A 17684-nucleotide genomic window follows, 5' to 3' on the forward strand; every position below is an offset into this window, starting at 1 on the left:
CCTACTACTTGTTCTAATTATGCCTGGAGCTCTGCCTGCAAACAAAAACTAAGAATGAAAAGAGTAAACGTTTTAAAAAGAAGCACGGGGCGGCCGAAAATATTTAAATTCTTGGACTTGAAACGCATCCTTTCAGGCCCAGGTCTCTGGCCAATAGCGGACCTGAGCAGACGGGGGAATCCCGAGGAACCAAGGTCACGCGGCAGCTGCGGCCCACGGGTCCGGTCTTCGGGGCGGAACACGCCCCTCCCCCTGCCTCGACCAATCGGAAGTGAGGAGGCGGGGCCATGGGAGACCCGAGGCGGGGCAGGCGCCGGAGCGGGTGTGTCTGGAGTGGGGGCGGGCAGATCCCTGAAGGTGGCAATTTCCCGGGCCCACGGCGCCGGTGAACAGGTGGAGAGGCCGGGCTGGCCCGGGCTGCGGCCTCAAGCGTCGGGAAATGGCTGCGGGGGGCAGGCTGGAAGATGTGAGTGCACGCAAGTGGCGGGCGGCTGGCCCCGGAATCCCCTTCTTCCTGTACTGGGCGCGCTGGGCGGAGACTGGGCGGGATGTGAGTGCTCCAACCCGCAGCACGTGGTTGTAGGAGAACGCACCAGGGTAGGGTGAGGTCCGCGACACGCCAACTTCCGCGTTATTTTCCAGGGTCCAGTCAGTATGGGCTGCTGGGCGGTGGCTGCGCGGGTGCCAGTCCCAGGCGGGTGCCCAGTTCACGTGCGCATCTGCTCCAGGAACTGACAGCTTTATGTGATGCGCTTGGCCTCACTGCCCTGGCTCCGCACGCGAATCTCCCCTCCTTGCAGGTCCCCTGCCTTGGCTCTGAAGGGCTGTGGACCTGGCGAGGCTGCAAAGGGCAGGCCAGCAGCCAGGGTCCCCGGGGCAGACCTGTGGCCATCATCACCAGGAAACCGACTTGGGAGAAAAACAATGGGCTGTTTTGAATTTAGGCAGGCTTGGTAGGAATGATAGGACTTTTGAGTCTCCTTTCTTAGCTGGATCCAAACCAGATTACTAAAAAAAACCCCCAAAAAACAATGCCCTATTTTACAGTGTACGGAGTGATAGCATAATTGCAAAAAGTATTTTCTTAAGTATATTTAAACATTTTTAGGGGAAACATATTTATGCCCAGAATTAACTGAGTTACCCTATGGGCACAAAATAAAATTATTGACCTTCAAAAATGCAAAGTTGACAGTTACATTAAAGCATTCATTTGGATTAACAAATTAATAGAAATATTACTGCAGTCCTATCACTGAATGAGGTCCATCAGGCAAGACATATGAAACACTGTTCCAGCCCTACAAGAGGTAAGATTCTTCGGTAAATAGCGACCATAGTTGTATTATCTTGACTAAATAATGACCAAACCGTTTCTAATAAGACTAAAAATTCCTCCTTTTCCCCCAGCGGAGATCATGGAACACTAACTGTAAAACCTGCAAGTAGATTTGAGGCTCATATATTTAAAGAAAAAATGATTTTTTACTAAATTTTTAAGGGTGGGATGCATGAACTGACAATGTATGGAAATGAAATGAATATCTAAGTATAATGAGAAGCTTAGAAAAATGCATGCAGTAAATGCTTCTTGGCTGATGCTAAGCTACCCCAGGGTTCTTGGATCTGTGTAGCTTTTAGCTTTAGAATGAGTACAATCCCAGAAATCTGTTTCACCAACAATTACATAGCTAGGTCACTTTCAATCTGAGCAAGCTGCCTGCTTTGGTATTTTTGTGGATATGAATTCTACTATTCAGTAAAAAGCTAAAAATTATCTGCTATGTATAGGCCCAGACACTTCAATGACTTAAAAGAGGAGAAGGTTAAGGTTAATTGATTGCAAGCAGTGAAACCAACTCTGGCTAACTTAAGGAAAATTGGGATTTCTCTGAAATAGGGCAGATGAACACCCAGGCCTCTGAAAGGACCCATATTGGTGTGGGCAAAAACAAGAGATATCTTCTACAGGTAGGAATGTAGTTATCAATAGTGAAAATGAAGAAATTATTTGTATTCAGGAGGCATCTTCCCTCCACCTTTCACTTGCAGATGTGAATTAGAGAATGATGGGGTGCTATTTGTATGGATTTACTATATTGTCTGTCGGATCCATTGGACAGTGTATTTGATATAGACATCATGTATTTATTGAACATCAAATGAGAGACAGAGAGAAGAAATTGTATTGTAGGCCCCAATACCTTCAATGTAGTCAGGGAAAATAATACAAGGCAGCATAAGAAATATTCCAACTAAATATTAAGGGTACTATGTTTTATAGGAGTTTTAAAGTAGAAAGAAAACACTTGTCTCGACAAGTTTTATAGAGAACATGAGTTTTGTTGGGTTTGGATCTTGAAAGATGAGTTGGATTCTGAAAAGATAAAAGAGTGTATTTGTGGGCATTCCAGAAAGCCCATTCAGGCTAGAGGAGAAGGAGCATGAAACGGAAGATAAAAAAAAAGAACAATAGTTCCTCAACTAACATTGATGAGATGTCTTAGGAATTTAACTCTGGTTGATTATCAATTAGCCTATGGTAAAATTGGTTTCATTATACTTCGTTTTACTTAAAGTTACAAAACCTATCGACGATGTTAGGTGAGGTCTTACTGTAGATTCTTGTTTTACAGTTAAGGTCTCAATGCTGGCTTTAGTTTAAGCTCCCAGGCCCCATCTGTTCAAGAAGTTGGGCTATAGTTTATCCATTACACACACACATTAAGCCCCTGCTATATATACGGTGCTAAAGTTACAAAGAACATAATACAATACAGAGTTCTGCCCTTATGAAGCACACCTATTCCAACAACTTTGATGTCTTGTGCTTAGTATCATCTATATATATAAAAACCCAGTGACTGGAATGCCATAATGACCGGAACGACTGGTCATTATGACACCCACTGCAGCCAGCGAACCACCTGATCAGGGAGTGGGGCCGGCGGGCCAACCTCCTGCAGCCCCTCCCCTCAGCTGGCCAACCACCCATGGCCCCTCCCCCAGGCCGCTGGCCCCTGATCAGCCCCTCCACCCCATTCAGGGGTGGGTCCAGCCGGCCCACCACCCACAGCTGGCCCCACCCACAATCAGCCCTGACCTACCCGATTGGCCCGCGGTCCCTCCCCCCAGCCAGCTCCGCCTCCCCCACCCCAACAGGGGGCAGAGCCCACTGGCCAATCGTCTTCAGCCCCTCCCCCCAGATGGCCCAGCCCTGATAGGCCGATTGGGGTGGGCCAGCTGGCCAACCTCCTGCCATCTCCTCCTCCTGACAGGCCCGGCCCCAATTCGCCTTGATTGGGGCCGGGCCAGCGGGACCCGACCTGTGCATGAATTCGTGCACTGGGCCTCTAGTAAGCTATAAAAGAGAGGTGTATGAGTCCATTGAAACTGATCCAGAAATGACATTCTCATGCTAGAAATAACAGAGACATTAAAAATTATAACTATTTTCTATGTGTTGCAACGGTTTTAAAGACACATGGAAAATATAAAATAGATCCAAGTCAAACTTGTAGTGATGGAAACTACAATGTCAGGTGGAAAGGGCAGTAGGAACAGTGTTGAGGCATCAGAGAAGACAGCATTTTTGCTGGGACAGGTATTTGAAAGGTGAGGAAGACTACTTGGAGGCACAGCAGTTGTCATCAGGAGGGAGGGAGGAAGGTGGTGAGAGGCAAATCCTGGAAAGTAACTTGGGAATGGATTGTAAAGCACATAGCCAGTGTTTGGACTTTGTCTGGCGGGTAATGGGGAGGTACCAGGTTTGGGGGAGAGAAATGTGAATGTCTGTTTTGGAAGAACTCTGACTGCAGTGAGAGAATTGCTGAGGTCTAGAGATCGGAAGGTTAATTAGCAAAGGCCATGAAAAATGATGAGAGCTTTGACTGAGATAGTGAGAATAGAGAGGAAAGAACAGATTTGGGAGTTAAAATGGTAATGAATATTGTATTATATGGCAATGCACAGTATATAATGAACATTACATGTTAATGAATATTACATGGTAATGAATATTATCAATGGAAAAGCAAGAATTAGAGGTAATAGTAGCTAATATTTATTGATTGCTTACTCTGCACCTAGCAGTGTTCTAAGGACTTTTATGTGTGGTTACTTATTTAATCTTCCCAACAAAGCTATGAAGCAGGTGCTATAATTATTCTCCTTTTAATGATGAGGGAACTGAGGCACAGAGGGATGAAGTAGCTTGTCCATAGCTGGGAAGCAGTAGAACTTACATTTGAACCCAGGCAGTTTGTCTTAGGAGCCTGCCCTTCACCACAGCACTTACTGCTGGTTGTCCCTACAGCTCTCGATAATCTCTCCTGATTATGATGATACCATCACTGAGTGAGGGAACACTGCAAGGACAGGTTTGGAACATTTGTTCATTCATCACTTGTTCGCTGAGTGCCGACCATGGGTACTGGCATTACAAAGACATAGGAAGTGGGGACACAGTGGGTCTCAGAAAGTCTATTGGGGAAGACATAAGTAAGAGACCATCACAGGATAGTATACGGGAGGAGGTCAGCACCAAATGCTTGGGAAGACTGGGCGGGGTGGCATGATCCAGATGCTTGGCTGCCCGGGAAGGCTACCCATGGGAATTGGCCCACCTGAGCCTGGAAGGCTGCATGGACATTAGCTAAGGAAAGAGCTGTGGAAACTGGAACATCTGCTGATTGAGAAATAGCCAGAGGCAAAGGAGTCTTGAGAACAGAAGTAATCAGAATTGCACCATGAGTTTTTGGCAAACTAAACAGGAAACTGTCTAGGCATTGAATGTTAAAAATTGCAGACCAGTGGCCTGGCTGGGTGGCCCAGTTGGTTGGAGTGTGGTCTCATACACCAAAAGGTTGTGGGTTCAATTCTCAGCCAGGGCACATACTGAGATTGTGGGTTTGATTCCCAGTGGTCCTGGCAAGTTTGGGAGGCAACCATTTGTTTCTTACATTGATGTTTTTCTCTCTCCCTTTCCCTCTCTCTCTAAAATCAGTGGAAACATATCCTTGGGTGAGGATTTTAAAAACTGTGGAGCATCATTGAATACCTGAGATTGGAAATCAAAGCCCCACATTACTGAATTATCTATATAATTAATCCTAGTGACCAACATACCACCCTCTACCCCTTCCAAAGTAGAAAGCCCTTATCTTCTGTTTCCTAATCCTAGTCTCTGGCTTCCCTTTTGCAAATTAAGGCATCATTTCCCTTTCATTCTAGGATACCTAGGTAACCTAAATTTGGTGCATTATCTGTGCTATTCATTTGCTAATTTATTACTCCTCTATAGTATCCTGTGCACTATATTCTATTGTATGTTGTTTAGTCCTGCATGCCTTTACCCCTGGCCTCCCCAATGAAAATGTAATCTCCTTTTGACTGTGTCTTAAGTTTATATAACAGTTTTCCCTAAGAATCTTTTTTTAAAATAAATTTTTATTGATTTCAGAGAAGAAAGGAGAGGGAGAGATGGAAACATCAATAATGAGAAAGAATAAGCGATCAGCTGCCTCCTACATGCCCCCCACTGGGGATTGAGCCTGCAACCCAGGCATGTATCCTGATGGGGAATCAAACTGTGACCTCCTGGTTCATAGATTGATGCTCAACCACTGAACCACACTGGCTAAGAATCTGACATTGAGAGATTATTGTATGCACCAGAGACTGGACAGTATACTGTTCTGTCAAGACAATACTGTTAAACATGATTAAGTAGATTTTGAAGTAGCAGCTGAACTTTTCCCTACTACTTCAGTGACATTGCAAGTGGTTGTTCTCATTGAGAATCTGACATCTACAAACTAAAGTCTCCTTGGAAGGTCTGTCAGGGTGCTCTGTTTCTATTAGTGCTCTAAAATATTTCTATCATAGCTGAAAGTTTGTTTTAAGACCTCTTAATAAAGCCTTCACCACCTCTCCAGAATGTTATGGAGCACAGAGACATAGTTGAAGAATTGCAACCATATGTAATTATTTCATCAATAATACCAATGTTAAGTAAATCAATATCTAAGTATTGAGGGCTTGAAGAAAATTATTTGCTTTAGTCCCATTATGTAATACCTTGTTTGAAGATAAATGAATTAAGACGTCCTCTACCTCTTTTAATGATTGTTGTTTTCACCAATTTGTATGCAGAAGTTATCTAGAGGCTTATGTATATTTTCAAAATTGGCTTTAGGTAGGGAGTATTATTTTTGCCTCTAACTTGTATACTGCTTTTTAAAGCTTTATAAATTCAGTAAATTGGTCTTAGAAACATAATCCAGAAAGTGGTAATTATAGCTTGCTTCCTTTTTCCTGCACCCAGGGTTCCTTGGATCCATCCCAAAGTGTTGAAGATGACCCCCTTCTGGACACCCAGCATCTTTCACATTATTCCTTACATGCTCATTTTAGACCCAGATTCCATCCTCTTCCTACGGTCATTATAGCAAATCTTCTCCTGTTAATACATGTAAGTTTGCCGCGAGAAAGTGATCCATCTAGAGGTGATGTTCTTTTTTTTTTTAATTTATCTTTATTGTTGAAAGTATTACAGATGTCCCCTTATTTCTCCTATGCCTTCACTGCACTATTGTCTGTGTCCATTGGTTTATATGTATATGCATATAATTTCTTTGGTTAGTCTCTTCCTACCCCCGCCCCAAACCCCCTAAAATTTTTCATTCTGTTGCATGCTTCAGTGTCTCTGGATCTATCTTGTCAGCTTCTTTTATGCATTAGATTCCATAAGTGAGATCATGTGATACTTATCTTTCTCTAACTGGTTTATTTTGCTTAGCATAATATTCTCCAGGTCCCTCCATGCTGTCTCAAAGGGTAAAAGATCCTTTCTTTTAAGATCTGAAACAGCCCAAGTGCCCATCAATAGATTAGTGGATTAAAAAGATGTGGTACAGCCCTAGTTGGTTTGGCTCTATAATAGATAATAGTGTCAGCCTGCAGACTGAAGGGTCCTAGGTTTGATTGCAGTCAAGAGCACATGCCCAGGTTGCAGGCTTGATCCCCAATGGGGGACGTGCAGGAGGCAGCAGATCAATGATTCTCTCTCATCATCAATGTTTCTATCTCTCTCTCCCTCTCCCTTCCTCTCTGAAATCAATAAAAATATATTTAAAAAAAAAAAAAGATGTGGTACATTTACACAATGGAATACTATGCAGCTATAAAAAGGAAGGATGTCTTTGAGACAGCGTAGAGGTGACGTTCTTAAAAAATACATAAGCTCATCCGGTGTTTCTCAGTGATTGAGCTTCAACCCATGAACCAGGAGATCAGGGTTTGATTCCTGGTCAGGGCACATGCCTGGGTTCTAGGCTGGATCCCCAGTGGAGGTGTGCAGGAGGCAGCCAATCGATGATTCTCTCTCATTATTGATGTTTCTCTCTCTCCCTCTTCCTTCCTCTCTCTGAAATCAATAAAAAATATATTAAATTGGTTATATTTATTAACATTTAAAATGTGCATACTAGCCCTAGTTGGTTCAGCTCAGTGGATAGAGCGTTGGCCTGCAGACTGAAGGGTCCTGTGTTGGATTCAGGTCAAGGGCACATGCCTGGGTTGCAGGCTCGATCTCAGTAGGGGGCGTGCCGGAGGCGGCAGATCAATGATTCTCATCATTGATGTTTCTATCTCTCTCTCCCTCTCCCTTCCTCTCTGAAATCAATAAAAATATATTTAAAACAAAAATAAAATAATATGTGCATACTTTTTCACTCATATCTCTACTTCAAAGAATTTATTGTGGGCATGTTTCCAGTATCATCCAGTTTCTTTAAGAGATTTAATACTGTTAGTTATTACTCTGTGGCAGAGTTTCCCAAACTTCAGGGTGGATCAGACTTCCTGGCAGGCTTGTTGAATAGCCCCCAGATATTTTGAGTCAGTGGGTAAGAGGTGGGGCCTGAGAATTTGCATTAATAAACGGCCCCTGGTAATCCTGATGCCACTGGCCTGGAAACCACACTTGGAACTACTGCTCTGCAGCTTACTTCTTTTAGTCTGACATATAGACATCCATCCAAACTGATGCACAGGGATTCCGTTAATTCTTTCATGGCTGAGTAATATTCTACTACATGGGTGGGTGTGCCTTGATCTATTCAAGAATTCTATTGTGGTTGGACACATAATCAATTTTCAAGTTGTGCAGATTTGGAGAATATTGCAGTGAATATTCATATCCATGTATACTAGGTACTTGTGCTTGTCGTCCTGAGGGATAGAGTCCTTGACGTAGGATTTCTGGGTCAAGATATTTCCAAGTGATTTTTCGATAGCAATTCTGACCAGCCAGCAATATATGAAAATGTCTGTTTGCTTGTATTTTGGCACCAATCTTTTACCTTTTTGTCATCTAATTGTATAGTTTTTATTGTTCTCTTAACACTGAAACTGGAAACAAATTTATTGTTATTTATTTATTTTTTCCCCTCCTACTCCCTGGAAATTGTGAATGTGTTACCTGAATGGATAAGGGGCTTCTGTGAATGTGCTTAAGTCAGGATGTGAGATGGGGACATTATTCTGGTTTGTACAGTGGGCCCAATGTAATCATGAGCCCTTAAGAGAGGGAGACAGGAGGGTCAGAGTCAGAAAAAGAGAAGTGACCATGGAAATAGAGGTCAGAAAAGAGAGATTTGAAGATGTCACCCTGCTGGCTCTGAAGATGGAGGAAGAAGACATGAGTGACAGAATGCAGGGGTCCCTAGAAGCTGAGAGAGACATGGACACGGTTCTCCTCTAAAGTCTCCAGATGAGCAGACTCATGAATTTTAGGCAAATAAGACCCATAGAAATAAACTTTTTAAAATCATGATTTTTCTTTTACCTTTAAGGCACTCAACTGTTTTTGTGGGTTTTTTTTCAGTTGATCATCATAGCCAGTTTCCCTTAACTGTTTTTTTTGTTGTTGTTTTTTACTCTTTTCAGTAAGAGAAGTGGGCAGGAAACTGTCTTTAACATTAAGTGATAATTGTTTTTTTGTTTTTTTTTTTTTTTTACTCTTTTCAGTAAAAGAGAAGTGGGCAGGAAACTGTCTTTAACATTAAGTGTCCATTTCTGTTAAGATCAGATTTAAAGTGATTTTTTTTTCTTATTTGTGATTTTGTTTTCTAAGTTATCTCCAAATTTTTCTTCAAATTTTGTTTTAAAAGTTTGTAAAGCCCTAGCTGGTTTGGCTCAATGGATAAAGCGTAGGCCTGTGGGCCCTGTTGGCCTGGCTCAGTGGTTGAGCATCCATCTATGAACCAGGAGGTCACGGTTCAATTCTCGGTCAGGGCACATGCCTGGGTTTCGGGCTTGATCCCCAGTGGCAGTGTGCAGTAGGCAGCTGATCGATGATTCTCTCTCATTCTTGATGTTTCTATCTCTCCCTCTCCCTTCCTCTCTGAAATCAATAAAGATATATATTTTTTTAAAAGGCGTAGGTCTGAGGGACTGAAGGGTCCTCTGTTTGATTCTGTCAAGTGCACATGCCTGGGTTTCGGGCTTGATCCCCAGTGGCAGTGTGCAGTAGGCAGCTGATCGATGATTCTCTCTCATTCTTGATCATTCTTGATGTTTCTATCTCTCCCTCTCCCTTCCTCTCTGAAATCAATAAAGATATATATTTTTTTAAAAGGCGTAGGTCTGAGGGACTGAAGGGTCCTCTGTTTGATTCTGTCAAGTGCACATGCCTGGGTTTCGGGCTTGATCCCCAGTGGCAGTGTGCAGTAGGCAGCTGATCGATGATTCTCTCTCATTCTTGATGTTTCTATCTCTCCCTCTCCCTTCCTTTCTGAAATCAATAAAAATATATATATTTTTTTTAAAGTTTGTAAAAATACAGTGTTTTTTTAAACTTATTTATAAAAATTGGATATCAGAAATCATAAGCTTAGAGGCAGTGAAGGGTTCGAGCAAAAAAGAAAAAAAAGGAGAGAAATCCTGGACATGACAACAGTGCAGTAATTGCAGCGGTGAGGAGCAGAGAGGGGCCAAAAGGTGACGGAAAAATCAAATTAAATGAAACTTAAAAACAAAAAAGTTATAAGCATAAAGAGTATGTGGTGGGATGGTGATAATGTTTCTGAAATATTGAATATTAAGCCTACTGCTTTCCTTTCCACCAGGTTGTGTTTGTTATTTTAGCATTTGTAACAGGTGTGCTTTGTTCTTACCCTGATCCAAATGAGGACAAGTGCCCAGGAAACTACACCAACCCACTGAAAGTTCAGACGGTCATAATCCTTGGAAAAGTTATTTTGTGGATTCTGCATTTCCTTCTTGAGCGCTACATTCAGCATCACCACAGCAAAGTAAGAAACCGAGGCTATCACATGATCTACCGATCAACAAGGCATCTTAAAAGACTTGCATTAATGATACACTCCACTGGTAAGTAAGTACATTGTCACTCTCAGCTTGTCTGTGGCTTCGTTGAGTAGCAAAAATTACAGCAAAAAGAAAATCTGAAAACTTGATTTTATAAACAAATACAGCAGGTCCTTGAATAATGTCATTTCATTCAGCGTCATTTTGTTAAAATGTTGATGGGATGCCATAGGAACTTAACACTTATTTGTATCAATAGATTATGGTCAGATTGGTTTCTTTATATGCTGTTTCACTTAATGTCACAGAAACCTATTCACAAAGTTAAGTCAGGACTTACTGTAGATTCTCATTTTTGTGGGACTGATATGTGTTGTGGCCACTAAATTTTGGATCACCTAAATGTCGAAGCTTTTCTTATAATATATATAAGCTTCATTTTCCTTTGAAATCTGTGTTGGTTATTATAAGGGAGGGAATATCATTTTTCCTCTACCTTCCATGTATTTGGCTTAGACCTCCACTGTAATAAAAGACAGATGAACAGGAGAAAAACAAACAAGTTTAATAACATGTATGCCTCCTGTATACAGATACCCAGGATACTGTAACACCCCAAAATGACCCAAGCCACTACCTTAAATACCATCTCCAGCTAAAGACAAAAGAAGATGCTGGGGTGGGAGGCAGTTATGGGCGGTTACCAGGAAAAACAAAGTAAACAAGAATAAAGTTGTTAAGCAGATTTAAGTAGATGCCTTCTCCATTGATAAGAATTTCTTGAGATTTAGAGTCATCCTTCTCTTCCTGGTACAGAGAAGGAGACAGTCTTACAAATGGATAACTTCTCCGTTTTCAGAGCTTTTTCCCGGTGTCTGCTGTTACTTAAAAATAATCAGCTTAAAGTAATCCTTATGCCAAAGAGTTATATTTTCAGGTGGCATTTTCTGCTCTCCTTCATTATGAACATGGTATCCATGTATTCCTGTGTCCATGTATTTCTATCTCCTTATTCATCTCAAGGAGATAGAAATGCTGCTGCTATTTGATACCTGGAAGATAAGAGGAGGGAATTGTTTTATTTTAAATGAAACTCGGTACTTTTCTTGCAGTAAGAGAGAAACTGTTATGTAATAAGATGCATTATCCAAAACGAAGAAAGAAAAGCAAATTATGAAGGCTAGATCAGCATTTAGAATGCATGAGTGCCTGCTTCTCTTTACTGTTGTGGACATTTCAAAGGCTTAATGGAATTAAGCTGAGTTTCTTTAGGTAGTTAGTTTTGCCTTAATGTTATTATAAAGCTTCTGTCATTTTAAAATACCCTCTTTGATTGTGAGTCCGGAATAAATCTTTAAGCTGGATTAGAAATGAATACTTCTTGCAGAAAAACAGCATTATAGAATTTAATTTTTATTTTTATTCTGTGCTAGTGCATTTACTTAAGGGCAAACTGCAAAGTGCAAGTTCATCCACTCGGTGACATTTTTAGTGAAGATGGAGGGCCATGCTAGCAGAGAAAGCAGCATTTTATAGAGGTGGCTGAACTGTGCTCATCCAGGAGGGGACGACATTTACTGCTTGCTCCCTAAGGAAGAACTTGATTTTATGTTCAACTTTTGATGTGTAGTGTTCTCTCCTGGCCAGAAGGTGTCACTATCACCTTTTGGTTGAGGGGGTGGGCAGAAAACTTTTTTTAAATGTTTTTATTGATTTTAGAGAGGGAGAGAGAGAGAGAGATATATCCGTCTGTTGCCTCTTGAAGGCACCCCAACAAGGGACTGAACCCAAAACCCGGGCATGTACCCTACTGGGAATCAAACCTGTCACTTCTGATGCATGGGACTATGCTCAACCAATTGACCCACACCGGCCTGGGCAAAAATCTATTTTTCAATTACTGAAAGACCTTATATGCTCTATAACCAAAATAATGTTCCATCGTAAGTGATTTTCTGGAAATAGTCATTTTGAGTCCACCAAAATGACTTTCAAATTGTTAACCCTACTGGGAATCAAACCTGCCACTTCTGATGCATGGGACTATGCTCAACCAACTGACCCACACCGGCCTGAGCAAAAATCTATTTTTTAATTACTGAAAGACCTTATATGCTCTATAACCAAAATAATGTTCCATCGTAAGTGATTTTCTGGAAATAGTCATTTTGAGTCCACCAAAATGACTTTCAAATTGTTAAAAATGTGACCCTTAATCATAATCCCTTTCTAAATAATTGGACCCTTAGTTTAATCGCAGATGGCATCACTTGTATGTTGCTCATATAAGGATCCAGAATATCAAAGAGATTGGGGCAGGTATTCACCTTGTTTCTATTTTTCTTTAAGTATCTTTTTCTTATTTGAAGAAAAAGAGGTAAGTCATAGAAGATACAGAAGCTCCAGCTAATCAGAAGAGTATAACCATTTTTAAAATCAGATGTGATAGTATTGCTGGATATATTTTTTTAAATCTTTATTGTTGCAAGTATTACATATGTCTCCTATTTTCCCCTATTGAGCCCACCCTCCCCCCCAACCCCAGACCTTCACCACCCTATTATCTGTATCCATGGTTTATGCATATATGCATACAATTTCTTTGGTTGATCTCTTACCACCCACCCATCTGCCCCTGAGTATTGCTAGATATTGATTAGCTTCATCCTGATACTTTTTGTTATTCTCTAGAGAGGAAAGTGCATTTATTTTATGGAAATGGGAGAAGGGGCTTTTCTTCCAAATAAGTTGAAAATATTTATCTAATTTATCTGTCCTCGTTCCTTAGATCCAAATACATTTTAATGTTCAGCCTGTGTGGCTCAATGGTCGAGCATCAGCCCATGAACCAAGAGGTCACTGGTTTGATTCCTGATCAGGCCACATGCCTGGGTTGCTGGTTTGATCCCCAGTAGTGGGTATGCAGGAGGAGCTGGTCAATGTTTCTCTCTCATCAATGTTTCTATCTCTCTATCCCTCTCACTTTCTCTCTCTAAAAATAAATAAAAACATTTTAAAATACATTTTAAACTCAGGGTTTGTATGACAAGTATTATTTCCCCAAATTTAAATAGGAGGAGTCCAGGGTCAGAGTAAATTAATGGCTTTAGTTCATTAAAAGAACTAATAGAGCCTAGCTGGGTGGATCAGGGATTGAGTGTCAACCTATGAACCAGGAGGTCACAGTTGAATTCCTGGTCAGGGCACATGCCTGGGTTGCATGCTCTATTTTCCATGAAGGGCATGCATCAGGCAGCCAATCAATGATTCTCTCTCATCACTGATGTTTCTATCTCTCTCCTTCTCCCTTCCTCTCTGAAATCCATAAAAATTTATTTAAAAAAAACTAATACAAAAGATATATATATCAAAATAAATTTTTAAAAATGAAAAAAAGACAGCCAGGCCATCGTGGCTCAGTGGTTGAGCATTGACCTATGAACTAGAACAGTGATGGCGAACCTTTTGAGCTCGGCGTGTCAGCATTTTGAAAAACCCTAACTTAACTCTGGTGCCGTGTCACATATAGAAATTTTTTGATATTTGCAACCATAGTAAAACAAAGACTTATATTTTTGATATTTATTTTATATATTTAAATGCCATTTAACAAAGAAAAATCAACCAAAAAAATGAGTTCGCGTGTCACCTCTGACACTCGTGTCATAGGTTCGCCATCACTGAACTAGAAGGTCACAGTTCGATTTCCAGGTTTCCGGCTTGATCCCCAGTGTGGGGCGTGCAGGAGGCAGCCGCTCAACCATTTTCTTTCATCATTGATGTTTCTATCCTTCTCTCCCTCTCCCTTCCTCTCTAAAATCAATAATAATAAAAATATTTTTAAAAAATGAAACAAAACAATATCACTGTGAGAAAGATAGTTATCCCCATTTTTCAGATGGGAAAGTCAAGGAACAGAGGGAGTCAGGCATTTCTCCAGGGTTAGCAGTATGTCCAGGTTTCCATCCAAGTGTCTGGAGCATTGTAGTGCTGCTGAAGGCAGTGCAGGTCTGCCATGAGCGTAGGTGGTGACCAGAATGAATACTAGGTTCCTCAAATACCCATGAATCCGGAACAACTGGGATAATGCACATTTCTAAAAACCACAATGCACAAAGGATGACCCAAAGGAATGTCATTGTTAATAATTCTATGAAGCAAAAAACCATTTCTCAGTTTTTAAGAAAGTTCCATTTCATATATTTGTATTAGGAGACATCATTAACTCTTTGATGTTTTGTTTTCCTTTATTCCTCCGTCAAAAGATGAGCAGATTTTTGGTTTTTATCCTCCAACTTCCTTCACTTCTCTGTTTAAATGGGGCCTGGGTGTGTGCATGGCCTGGGGTGTCACCTGGGCTCTGGCTGACTCTGTGGTTATTTCCTCCTCCAGGCAGCACAGCTCTCCTCCTCACACTGTGCATACAGCATTCCTTCCCAGAGCCCAGCAGGTTGTATCTTGACCTCATTCTGGCCATCCTGGCCCTGGAACTGATCTGTTCCCTGACGTGTCTGCTCATCTACACAGGTGAGAACTACAACTAGGCTGTTCTTACAAAGACCCGCTTGAAGCCCCGCTTATTTGAGAACAAGGAAGCTGTTCTCAAAGCTTTTCTATCTAGCTGAGAACCTGTTGAGCGTCCGTATCTCACATTGCTGACGTTAAGACTTCTCTCATTTCAAATCCACAGGAAGATACCAGTGAGCCTCGTTTCTAGTTGTGTGTCATCCACAAGTTTCTGTCAATTAAAGTGAACCAGTATAAAACGAAAAATTCCCAAAAGACCACCCATGTTTGATTCCTCAAAGGCAGCTGACATGTAAATCTCGCATTTACAATAAAAAGTAACTAACGACAAAATAAGTACATAAATAATGCATGCAAAATTGCATTAAGGCCAACATTGCTTTGGGATAAATCATGTAAAAACCTTCTGTCTCTTCTCTTTTAAAGCTCTCAGTTGATTGATGACCTTGGTAGGCTTTCTGTCTCACTCTATATGACATTGCCTTGAATGTCTGACAATGAAACACACACAATAGAGCACTTAACTTAACCCTCCTGCCTAATACCCCTGAAAAATGTTTGCCAGATACTTAAACCCTGTGCTAGTGCTCATTGAGTTATTTGTAAAAAATATTTTTAGTTCAAGCTGATATGCAGTGAGTTTTTCTGGGTGGGCTAGCGGTATCCAAGCCCCTACTCTACTAAAAGTGTAATCTTGACCACCTCCTTCAAGACAGGAGATGGAAAATTTAGGACGCTGAAATATTACCTTGTAAAATAGCTTGTTGTTGTTGTTTTTTTGTTCCTAAAGCTATCTTGTTCTGTGTTAAAGCTAATCATCTTAGTGTAACTTTTACTAGTATATACTTCATTAAAAAATACACACACTCTCACACACATCCTCACTCACTCACTTCCCTTCTCAGGATCCTAATTCTGGCTCTTCCCTCTCCCCCCCCAAAAAACACCTTCTTCTCCACTCTTTCGGGTTTACTCCTCTCTGAACCTCCCCCAACCTGCACATCATTCCTACTGAGTAAGGGGCTGCTTTCCAGGGCTGTCCTAGCCCCTGTGCAAGCTCTGCTTTATGGTCTTTTTTATCCTGTTCTGGAATGTAGATTTATTTGTATTTTTCTCTGGGCTGGTAGCTCTTGTTATAGGGTAGTGTCCACAGTGGAGGCTTTGGAGCCCTGCTTCCCAGATTCGAGCCCTGGCCACTTGTCCAGCTTCCTTGGACTGCACTTTACTTGACTGTAGAAAATAAGGAGTAATAAAAGCACCCACCAAAGGGGGAGGTTCTGAGAACTGAATGAGTTCCAGTAAAATAGTTCCCCTGTGCCTTCTGTGCTTTTAGTTCACAAAAAAATAATCCCGGTTATTATTATCAATAATAGCAATGATCACTGTGTTCCCCGTGCTTAGTATAGGATTGGCACATGATAAACTGTCAAATGTTTGAGTACATAAAAAAAAACAACGAACCTATTGATTCTCTTTGTGAAGCATTTTTATGATATGACCTTTTTTGAAAATAGCCAATTCATGTAATTTGAATAAATGGTAATAGAAGTACTTTTTATAATTAGGTAACCTGACAATAATGACTTTATTATTTTAGTGAAGGTTCGAAAATTTAATAAAGCCAAACCACAGCCTGATATTCTTGAAGAAGAAAAAGTCCATGCTTACCCTAGCAATTTTACTTCAGAGACTGGATTCAGGTAAGCTTTGGGTGGGGAATAAAAGTTGCAAGAGAAATAATTTCCTCCCTCCCACCCCCCACCCCACCAAAATCTAGAAACCATTCTACTTGGAGATTATTACTGTGCATTTGTGCCTTTAGAATTAGGTTTGTGGGTGGTTTTTTGTTGTTGTTGTTAATCCTCACCCAAGGATATTTTTTCATTTATTTTTAGGGAGAGTGGAAGGGAGGGAGGGAGAGGGAGAGGGAGAGAAACATCAATGTGAGAGAGACCCATGGATTGGTGGGCTGAAGCTCTTTCCACTGAGCAATATGGGCCAGAGCTAGAATTAGGTTTGATGCTACTTCCTTTCAGCTGTGGTGAAGCCCAGTCAAATGAAAGAATCTCATTTTGGGATATTGCCCTGGCTTACAGTATCTACAAAAAGGTAACCAATGCAATATGCTGTATTTTCACCAGTTTTCAACTGGTTGGGACCCATTTGCAAAGAGACTAATGAGTATTGGTGAATATATGTAACCCATTAATATTTTGATTTTTTGTAGGACTACTTCAAGTTTAGAAGAAATTATTGAAAAGCAAGGAGACATAATAGTATACCTGAAGAGACACAATGCACTGTTGAGTAAGCGGTTGTTGGCTTTCACTTCCTCGGACCTAGGCTCTCATTCAAATCGGATGTGAGAGTTCAAGGTCAAGACAGCAATTGCAGAGTGATCCAGGCTAATACAAGACTGACCACCTGACAAACTGTCATAGAAAATGGCAGCTTTTGCCGAGTGACATTTTATCACTCTTGTAGAGTACCTGAATTTGGTTCTCACCTGTGTGGCTATTTAATATGTAGAGCTTGTGGATTATGTGATGGTGATTTGTCAAGCCTTGATATCTCAATAATGTCTGTTTTACACATTTTGAAATTATTTAACTGCCTGCTTTATCCTAGGACCAAAGGTAAAGCTTAAACATCTCCTGCGCCAACACTTCTTCCACATGACATGAGAATCCTATTGATAATTTGGCTACTTATAGAGCGAGGCTGGCATGCTAATGTATTTAAAACAGGGAGCTGGTCAAATAAGTTCTTCCCACTCTTAAACTGATGAGGGAAGACATTTCTTGTGTTAATGATTCCTCCAATAG

At 41.0% G+C, this 17684-nt stretch overlaps 1 protein-coding gene across 5 annotated transcripts; it reads left to right on the forward strand.

Moving 5' to 3' along the window:
- The first annotated feature begins 284 nt into the window (after positions 1-284).
- On the forward strand, positions 285-17464 carry TMEM192 (transmembrane protein 192). 5 transcript variants are annotated; one of them, XM_014534983.1, is made up of 8 exons: positions 285-322; positions 1234-1310; positions 1901-1971; positions 6326-6472; positions 10131-10395; positions 14725-14859; positions 16457-16559; positions 17087-17464. In XM_014534983.1, exons 1-8 carry the CDS (start codon positions 288-290, stop codon positions 17223-17225), a joined length of 972 nt encoding a protein of 323 aa, XP_014390469.1. In that variant the 5' UTR covers positions 285-287; the 3' UTR covers positions 17226-17464. The 5 variants fall into 5 exon arrangements, with proteins under 5 accessions (XP_014390469.1, XP_014390470.1, XP_014390471.1 ...); XM_014534984.1 differs by having other exon boundaries at positions 303-466; XM_014534985.1 differs by lacking the exon at positions 1234-1310 and having other exon boundaries at positions 303-466.
- Positions 17465-17684: the final 220 nt, after the last annotated feature.

The sequence above is a fragment of the Myotis brandtii genome, unplaced genomic scaffold, assembly GCF_000412655.1.
Source record: "Myotis brandtii unplaced genomic scaffold, ASM41265v1 scaffold136, whole genome shotgun sequence".
NCBI lineage: Eukaryota > Metazoa > Chordata > Mammalia > Chiroptera > Vespertilionidae > Myotis > Myotis brandtii.